This window comes from Trichosurus vulpecula, chromosome 4 (genome assembly GCF_011100635.1).
Source record: "Trichosurus vulpecula isolate mTriVul1 chromosome 4, mTriVul1.pri, whole genome shotgun sequence".
Taxonomy (NCBI): domain Eukaryota; kingdom Metazoa; phylum Chordata; class Mammalia; order Diprotodontia; family Phalangeridae; genus Trichosurus; species Trichosurus vulpecula.
In genome coordinates, this window is record NC_050576.1 from 388,221,561 (window position 1) to 388,231,867 (window position 10,307).

Sequence of the window (10,307 nt, forward strand, 5' to 3'; positions counted from 1 at the left end):
TTTCACCTTCCCAAGTAGGGAGAGCAACATGTATTTCTTCAGATATAACTGTTTTTTTGTCTTTAATAGAAACACAAACGTAGTCCATCCTACTCTAGGTGACTGCAGAATTCCTCTTGCTCTAAGTGAAGTTCTTTTTGGCAGTGCTTAGTCACTGGGGCCTCCTGAGTACAGCTTGCATTTATAGTGGATGTTGTTAAGCTTTCTTTGATTGGCATTTAGCAGCTTCCTTCCAGAAGCCTCAGTGAAATAGAAGCTACTTTTGTTGTCAAAGAGAGTCCCAAACAGAATTCCTTACTCCTTTTACTTCCTTATTTTTTCTGTCCTCTTTCCACAATTACAGATCCTTTGCAGCTGAAAAATGCCAAGCCAAAAGGTATCTGAAATGTGTCAGAGAAGATCAGCTCAGTGACTCTGATGGTAGAAACCCTAGCTCGTTTGGATCCAGAGAGGATAGAATATAAAACCACTGGGCTCACATGAAACAATAGGACCCTGAGCACCGTATCAGAGAAACTTAGGAAATGCCAACTTATGAAGCCTCCTCCTCACCCATTTCTTAAGCTTATTGAGGGTGTGGATTATTTCTCCCCAGCCCCAGCATTCCAAAGAAATCATACTCAACTTAGCAAGTTAGCCAAGTGGACAGGTACTTAACCTTTATCATTGCCTTTTAAAAGAGCTGTTATTCTCAGTGTGTGTTACCTTGTGGCCTCTTGTGCCCATTTATACAGTCAGAATAGAAGAAATGGCATTTTACTTTTGGAGAAAATAGTAACCTTACTGCTTGTCCCCACTGTTTTCTCACTAGGGCCGGATTTATAGTCTTATAGTCTTATCTGAGACCAGCCATTCCATTACTTACACTGTGGCGTATCATTACTTTGATTCCTTTGCAAAATACTTGTTGGTAATTGTGAACAGGAAAGGACCAGAATGTAGGCACATAGTATATCTTGTTTTCTGCCTTCTTATGATGCATCAGCACATAGGGATTGTGTATACAAATGTTCATGTGCAAAAAAAGAATCTTTAACGAGAGACATTAGGACTATTTTCCTTCGGGGATATGTTTTGGATCCCAGTAGCAATTGTACATAAAAGAACACTTAAATGAAGTTTCCATTAGGCACTTCTCCTTTATGATGCCAGGAAATTATGTAAGCTCTTTTGGAGTGTTGAATAAATATGTTGCATCGTAACAGCACTAGAATCTGCACCAGACTTTCATTAAACGAGTCCTTGGAATTCTTTTCTTGGCAACATGTATTTTGGGAAAGGAAAGTTCTGTTCAGTGCTGAAAATAAATTAACATGTCATCTGGTTTGTTTTTTGGTTTTTTTTAACAGGATAACAAAAAGATGAAGAAATCTTTAGAGGAAGAGCAGAGAGCACGCAAAGACCTGGAAAAGCTTGTAAGGAAAGTCTTAAAGAATATGAATGATCCTGCTTGGGATGAAACCAATTTGTAACGAACTTGCCTTTTTTCTTTCTATTGAAAGACCAGTTATTTAGACCAAGCTGGGGATGCCTTCTGACATGAGTCAGTATTACATCAAGTGCACTGCAAAGCAGGATTTAACTGGATGCAATGGTTATCTTGCCTGTCATGTGTATAGAAAAGATCTTGTTTATTGTGTGTATAGCAAAGACAAAATCATTTAGCGAAGAGTCCCTGTGTGATGATAGAGACCATGGCTCCCGAACTGCATTAAATTAAGATTAGTTAGCATCTAAATTACCTCATTTTACAGAAAGTGCAGTGACTGACTAAAAGTTCATGTTTCTCATCAGTTGACTTTTAATTGAACATATATAAATATATACATATATATGTATATTTCTTGTAAATATCTATAATTTTTAATGCATACATGGTTGCTGTATCTGGGCTGACACCATGCTAGATTTTCCTTTCCTCTTATCTTTATGGTCACAAGGGTTAGAAGGCATATTCATGCATCCATCTGAGTGGAAGACAAGAATGTCTGAGTCCTGTTCATAGTAGATCCTTTTTGTTCCAAGTTACCCTACTCACATCACAATACGAAAAATACATTCTATTCTAGTACACTTCAGTGATTTAACCTTATTTATATCTGTCCAAACATTAAAGTAGCTTGTAAGTCTTTGCTGAAAACAGTATTAAAAATATTAAGGATGCAGAAGTTCTGAGCCCAGGATCATTCAGCTATCTTAAGTGAAGAGCCCATGATTCATACATTTATTTGAGAAACTGACATACTCCATGAATGTGGCCAATTAAAGATACATGCAATTGTCTCCTTTGTCTAATTACTGTGAGTATCAATGATTATTTACTATATTTTTTGAGATCACACACAGACTTTTATGTATAGCTCGTTAGCAACTTGATGAAGTGCACTGTTTGTCCTTCCTCCAAAAAGAGGAATCTAAAACCAGATTATGTAAATAAAATGTATTATTTATTATGCAATCACTGCAGCCAACAAAAACAAATAGAGGTAATGTTAGGAGCTAACATTCATGGGTAGGGTTTCTTCATTAGGCCAGTCCAAATTCTATGAGATCTATTTTTCCATCAGGATGCAGCAGATGTTAGCACAATGCTCTATGGGAGAGGCTTTCCCTTCTGTGGCAAGTATAAAGCAATATATACATTTTATGCTCAGTCAACTGAAAGTTTTAAAGTTTAAACTTTCCCTCTCTTCCTTTCCCTCCTCTTCTGCACACCCTCTGTATAAACTACAAAGCTAATGGGGAAATGGAAGTCTGGGATTATATTTGCTTTTCTGAGCCTTTCTGGCAGCCTCAGTCTTGCATTTAAAAATCTTACCAGTGGCTTGGAGTAGATGAAAGCCCTGCCTGAAGCATAGCCACTTTCTGTTCTGCTTCAGTGATGTAAGATCTATGATCCCAGGAACTTCAGTGTTTCATATTTCACGCAGATTATTTCCTTTTTTTTCCTGATTGTCAGTTTTTAAATGAAGTGAATTGTTTCATAGAGCATGTACAAAATCTTTTTTAAGAGGCAAAACCCTGCAATGCTGTATAGTAGGGACGCTTGGCAAAAGACTCAGAAAGGCTAGCTAGTCTCTGGCATCAGAAGGGTGTCTTGTAGCCTGTACCCAGGAAGGTGATTGATTGAATTTAGGAATTTTCCGAATACTAGGCATAAGGAAACGGGAACATTTACCCCCTAATAATACCTGTATTCTGATATACTAATTCCCTTTGAAATGGCAACTTTAAAAGGATTTGGATCTCTCTGATAATTGTGGTTTCTTCTCAGTTTCATCTCATTAAAGGTTCTGGTCCTGAATTTGTTTAGTTTTACTCAATGGCGCAGTTAATCTTATTTTTAGAAACATTGTACACACAGATCTTTTGGTGTGGTATAGAATCTGTCACTGATCTAATTGATGAGAAAATCAGGAGGTGGGGAATAAGTGAATTTTAACATTCTGATTCAAGATTCAGAATTTCCAAAAAGCTGTATTTCACATGTAATGCAGATATGACAAGATGAAATATTTCAGGTTTTTCATTTAGGAAATTTTCTTAAAGGTGGATTTTGTTCCTTAATTACTTACGGTTGAAAGAACATTGCAAAGGAAAACAATACAAAGGAGGAAAGGATTTAAGTTTTGCCTTCTTTAGCAGATTTTAACTCAGGAACAACTCTTGATCTGATCTTCTCTCCATCACTTTGTAAACGGTGGTATCGCTGTGTCTCTTTGCTGAGAGATTTAACATCTGTCCTAGCTGAAGAACTACTCTAGCTGACAGCATATGCCAGGATAGATCTCTTACAGAACATGCCTTAAATAGTAGAATGAAGTATTTAATTCAAGTGTGATGGTGTTTTTAATGTCTCATTCCTTCATTTAGGGGATGGTCATTAAGATGACCGTGTTAATACATTGCCTTTTCTTTCTGTAGATCCCAAACCATGAATTAATAAGTCGGGTTTTTGGGGAGCAGAGAAAATGCATCTCGAGTGTTTCTTTTTTTAAAATTTGTTCTTTTGTACATATACTCTCTATGTTTCACCGTGTGACCTTCTGAGGGGTTGGGAATTTGATATAAACATTAAAAATGGGGCACTGTGTATTTAACCTTTGAAAAGGTTACTTCTTTGCTCTCACCTTTTATGGATGAGGAGATGAAGCCATTTCTTATCCTATAGATGTGAAGCACTTTCAGTTCTAAACTGTGTTTGAAATGTAGCATCTGAAATTCTTTTTGGTGTACTTAATGATGTATGTGCTTGTTTGTCTCACCATGTGTCATGACATCCTGGACATTAAACAACTGACTGCCTTTGTATAGATTTTCTTAATGCCAATTGTTTGTTTAGGAAATCTAGAGCATCCATTTACAATAACTCTGGAGAAAATTTTAATCTAAATGTCACAGATAATGTCCTGGTATTGACTACTACAATGTTTATGCTACATTGTTGTAATTAATATTAAACAATGATTTTTTTCCTATATTATGAAGCATTGTCATTTCATCCTGTGTATTTTCTGTGTTTTATTAATAAGTAAATTAATTTTTTATGAGCAGCAGAAAAATTTGAAGAACAAAGTAGACCTCAGTAAACTAGGAACCTGTGAGAAAATCCAAGACAAAATTACAAGAATTCCCCTTACTGAGGAAAAATAGCATGTTCTTAGTGCTGAGGATACAAAGCAAAAAAAGCAGAAACCAAAAAAACCAACTGCCTTAATTTCCCTCTCCTCTCCTCCCCTCAGCCAAAATGAAACAAACAAAAAATAAAAAAGCAGATAATGTTGTAGTTAGATAAACTTAGTTGTCAATAGAATATGTAGAAAGTCTGACAAATTGTATCAGCAAGTCAACTGCATGTTAATAATCAAGACTGGATGGAGTTAGAAGAGTGGCAGCTGTTTAAAAAAATGGTATCAACTTATCAAGAGCTTATCAACACCGAAGGTGACCCTGCCTCTCCTTCACCACCCGTCTAGTGTGTCTCCATCCCTCACCTCAGAATTCTGGCAATTACAAAATAAAGCATTGGCCCTCAAAACTAAAGAACTTTTGACTGGTGAGGTAGATGTACACAAACTCAACTGGGGCCTCACTGCTGCTAGGCAATTCTATACCTCCCTTATCAACTCACTGTTCCATGGTCCACAGCAGCTCTTTAAAACCTCCTCAAACCTGCCATGGCTCCTACTCTCCCCACCCTGTTGGCAGAGAACATTGCCTTATAATTTACAGAAAAAAGTGGAAGCCATTCAATATGAGCTCCCTCTTCTCCCCTCTTTCTCATCTCACATCCCTGATATGCCTTGTACCACTCTCTTCCTTCGCTTCTGTCTCACATGAAGAAGTGGCCTTAATCTTTACCAAGGCCAAGTGATCCCATTCCATACCATCTCTTTCAACAGATTGTCCCCTCTGTCACCCCCCATTTATTGTTTTTTCAATCTCTCTCTGTCTCATGGCTCCTTCCCCCATCCTCACTTATTTCACTCTTGCTAATTATTGACCTATATATCTCTTCTCTCCCTTTGAGGCTAAACTCCGACAGTAGGTGCCTCCACTTTCTCTCCTCATACTCTTTTTAACCCATTCCAATGTCTTCCAACCTCATCATTTCACCAAAAATGCTCTCTCCAAAGTTACCAGTGATTTCTTAATTGCCAAATCCGGTGGCCTTTTCTCAAACCTCATTCTCTTTGACCTCTCTGCAGCCTTTCATACTGTTTATCACCGTCTTTTTGATACTTTTTTGTCTGTAGATTTTCAGGACTCCATTCACACCTGCTTCTCAGTCTCCTTTGATGGATCTTCATCCGCATCACCCCATCTTAGTGGGGTTGTCCCATTGGTTTCGGTTCTAGGCCTTCTTCTCCTTCTATACTATGCTTAGTGATCTCATCAGCTGCCGTGGATTTAATTAATAATTTTATGCTGATGATTCACAGATCTACCTATCCTGCCCTAACCTCTGCTGATGTCTAGACAGCTCATCTTGGATGTCCAATAAACATCTTAAACTCAACACATTTAAAATTGAACTTACTATCTTTCCCCCAAACCCTCCCTATACCCTTCTACTTTCCATGTTCATATGAAAGGACACCATCTTCACAGTCATCCTTGACTCTGCACCGTCTCTTACCCTGCCCTTCCCCATGTTCAATCGGTTGCCAAGGGCTGTCGATTTCACCTTTGCAAAATCTTCTGAATCTCCTTCTTCTCTGACACAGTGACCACTCTGGTACAGGCCCTCATTCACCTCACACCTGGACTGTTTTGAAAGCCTGCTCATGAATCTTGCCTATCTCAAGTCTCTTCCCACTCCAATCCATTCTCCGTTCAGCCACTAAAGTGATTTCCCTAAAGCACAAGTCCAACGGTGTCTCTCCCACCACCCCCACTCAGTAAACTCCAGTGGTTCCCTATCTCCTCCAAATACAAGATCCTATGACCTTCAAAACCTATCTCCTTCTTTCTAGCGTACTTACATCTAACTCTCCACCTCATTCTCTGATCCAGCGGCAAAGGTTTCCTTGGTGTTCCATGAGCAAAAGAAGTTCATCTCTTGGCTCCAGGGATCTTCCTTGGCTATCTCCCATGCTTGGAATATTCTCCCTTCTCATCTCTACCTACTGGCTTCCTTTAAGTCCCAAGTAAAATCCCATCTTCTATAGGAAACCTTTAACAAACCCCACTTAATTTTAGTGCCTTCTGGCTTGTAACTATTTCCTATTTCTCCTGTCTATAGTTTGTTTTCTCATATTTGTTTGCTTATTGTCTCCCCTTTTAGATAGTCAGTTCCTTGAAGGCAGGGACTGCCCTGCCTCTTTTTCTCCTACCTGTTCCTTTCTTGTCTCCATGGCTCCTCTTCCTGACCCCTTAAGATTCCTCAAGTTTCTATTCTCAGTCCTCTTTTTATTCTACAATACTTAGCAATCTCGTTAATTCCTGTAGCTTCAGAGGTCCTATCTACACAGATGATTCCCAATCTTCTACCCTTACCTCTTTCCCAAATTCCATTTTCCAAATTCTTCTGCTCACTGGACATCTCTATCTGGGTATCTCATTAACAACTCAAAGTCAGGATATCCTAAAAAACAATCTTATTTCTTCCCCCAAAATCTTGCTGTTTTCTCCTGACCTTTGCCATATGTTTGCTGGTAGTACCACTATTCATTCTTATCTTCCAAATTTGGGATTTTGGTGTTTTCTCTGTCCCTTACCTCTTATGTCCACTTAACAAGTTCTGTCCATTCTGTTTCTATAATACCTCTTGCATTTGTTTCTTGATTCTGACCATCCCCATCCCCACCCCACAATCAGCCTGAATTGCCGAAGTAGCCTCTTTACAAGTTTCCCGCTGCTATCTCTCCATCATGTTCCTGACAAAACTAATTTTCCTTAATTGTTGCTAGATGAAGTATGTCCATCTAGCCCCCAGTAGCCTCACTTATCATTCCTGCAGCAGCGTGTGTGTAAAGCACTGGACTTGGGAATCAGGAAGACCCAAGTGCAAATTCTGCACCCTAGCTTTGTGGCTCTGGGCAAGACCTTTAGCTTTGGCCAGCCCCAGTTTCCTTATTTGTAAATTGGGTGTAGTAATAGTACTCACCTCACAGGGTTGTTGTGAAAACCAAATGAGATTTTGCACGTGTGCACACGCGCACACACACACACACACGTATGTTTAAAACACTTTGCAAAAATTAAAGCACTCTATAAATGCTAGCTATTTGTATTCCTAAAACTTTATAGGCCATCGTGCCAATCTCTTCCTGCCATTTCCCTTAGCGTGCTATTTCCCTCATTAAAAAATAAACTCCTTGAAGACAAGAACTGTCTTTGCCTTTAATACCTGTGTCCTAGTGCTTGGCACATAGTAGGTGCTTAAGAAATGTGCATTCACTTATTCATTCTGCAAAAACCCGGTCATTTCATTCTTCCTACTTTTTTAGACTCGTTTCAGACTTTTGTTGTTTGTTCAGTTGTTTTCAGTCATGTCTGACTCTTCGTGAACTTATGTTGGATTTTCTTGGCAAAGGTACTGGAGTGATTTGCCATTTTCTTCTCCAGCTCATTTTACAGATGAGGCATGCAGGGTTAAGTGACTTGCCCAGGGTCACACAGCTAGGAAGTGTCTGAGGCCAGTTTGAACTCAGGATGATGAGTCTTCCTGACTCCAGGCCCAGCACTCTATCCACGGTGCCACCTAGCTGCCTCTACTTTTCCTGAAAGACTGTTCGTTCCCTTTGGGAAACAGATGGCTAAGAAATTTAGTGTTGCCTATAGATCTGCTAAACTTATTTATAAGGACAGGCTGTAAGCCTTGGAGGAACAAGGGATCCTAAAAAAAAAAAAAAAACCTAAGTAAGGAGAGCATGCCTTTTGGTGGAGATGGGAGATCCCCATGCTGTGAGATGAACAGAATACCAGTTTGACTGGACCATAGTGTGTACGAAGAAGAGTAATGTGTAATAAGCCCTTTAAAGGGAAAACACAAGTTTTTTTTTTTTGTTTTTTTGTTTTGTTTTTTTTTTTTTTGCTTTGGCAGGGCAATTGGGGTTAAGTGACTTGCCCCAAGGTCACACAGCTATTACATGTGTCAAGTGTCTGAGGCCCGATTTGAACTCAGGTCCTCCTGACTCCAGGGCTGGTGCTCTACTCACTGTGCCACCTAGCTGCCCCCACAAGTTTTTTTAATAGGGGAGTGACACGGTTAGATCTGAACTTTAGGCAAATCCCTTTGGCAGTAGTGTGGGGGGTGGTTTGGAGTGGAGGTTGACTTGAGGCAGAGAGACCAGTGAAGAGGCTCTGTCAATAGTCCAGGACATGATTGAAGAGGGCTTGAACTAGGCATGGTGGCTGTGGAACTGGAAGAAAGGGATGGTTGAGAGAGGTGGGGATAGAAATGGTATGTTTAGGCAACTAGACCCTGTCAGTTCTCACCACCGTACAGATTATTTCACCATATGTTGTCTGCTGTCATCAGGATCCTCACAAACAGCCAGGCAATTCTTTCCTCTCTAGTCAATTCTCCATCTCCTCTACAAAGGCTGTTTGAAATCTCTTCTCCTCAAGCCCCTTGCCCTTGCCCTCTCACCTGAGGACCCTGCTCATATTCCACCATTTTTTGAGAACTTTCTCTTCACTCTTCCTCATCTGGTAATTTTTCTCATCTCAGTGCTTTGAGTTCAAACTATGCCTGCCACGATTTCTTCCTTTGCTCAAGATGGTGAGGTGGCTCTTGACCTTACTCAGGTCAGTCCCTCTGCTTGCACCCCTGGTCTCATTTCTACCTGCCTCCCACAACGGGTTGCCCCTCCTATTGACTTCTTCCTAATCTTCAGTCTCTCCCAATCTGCTACTTTCCTGATGCCTAGAAATACACCCAGATCTCCCCATTCTTAAAAAAATTAGCTCACTAGGTCACACAATCCCTGCTAAGTAATAATTATTAATTGTTGCATTTGCTGTCAGCCTCAGTTCCTTATCTGCAATATGAGGATACTAATAAGCACCTACCTCATAAGGTTGTTGTGAGGGTCACACAAAATCACATGTAAAGCATCTTAAACATCTTAAAACATTATATAAACATTGGCTATTAATAATAACATTCCATATCTCCTCCCTTTTTAACCAGCCTCCAAGCAAAATGCTGTTTGATGCCCGTAGTTATCTGCTTCCTCTCTTCCCACCCATTTTTTAATCCTCTCTGATCTGATTTCTGACCTTCCCACTCAACGAACTCCAAAGTCTCTCCCCAAAGTCACCAACAGTCTTGTCGACTGTAAGATCTAATGGCCTCTTCTCTATCCCCATTCTCTTAGATGTCTGTAACTTTTTATGTCGTTGAAAGATCTACTCCTCTCCAATTTCCTTATTTCTTTTGAGGATAACACCATCCTTCCAGTCACTCAGAGTTCACCACATCAGTGCCATCCTTCACCACATCAGTGCCATCCTTTGTTCCTATTACTCCATACACACGTGCGTGCGTGCGCACACACACACACACCCACACACACACACACCCATCATCTACCAAATCTAGTCCCCTTCAGTTCACTCAAATATCTACTAGTCTAATTGAGGCCCTTAATACTTCTCACTTGGACTATTGCAATAGATTTTCTGTATTTGGTCCTCATGCCTCAAGCCTCACCCCGCTCCAGTCCTCCACATCATCGCCACCCAAGCAATTTTCCTAAAGCACACCACTGATCACACCGTCCCACTCCCTCCAGTCAACAAACTCCAGTGGATCCCTATTGCTTTGAGGATTAATTGTGAACCATTTTTATTTATCA

The 10,307-nt window shown here is 40.0% G+C and overlaps 1 protein-coding gene across 4 annotated transcripts in view; it reads left to right on the forward strand.

Moving 5' to 3' along the window:
* Positions 1 to 4,480, forward strand: part of ARHGEF7 (Rho guanine nucleotide exchange factor 7) — a 321,655-nt gene extending 317,175 nt beyond the window's left edge. For all 4 annotated transcript variants that reach the window (XM_036756507.1, XM_036756511.1, XM_036756508.1 and 1 more), the window contains one exon: positions 1,350 to 4,480. In XM_036756507.1, coding sequence (XP_036612402.1) covers positions 1,350 to 1,472 — 123 coding nt within the window. In that variant the 3' untranslated portion in view covers positions 1,473 to 4,480. The remainder of the gene's footprint in view (positions 1 to 1,349) is intronic.
* The last annotated feature ends 5,827 nt before the right edge of the window (positions 4,481 to 10,307 follow it).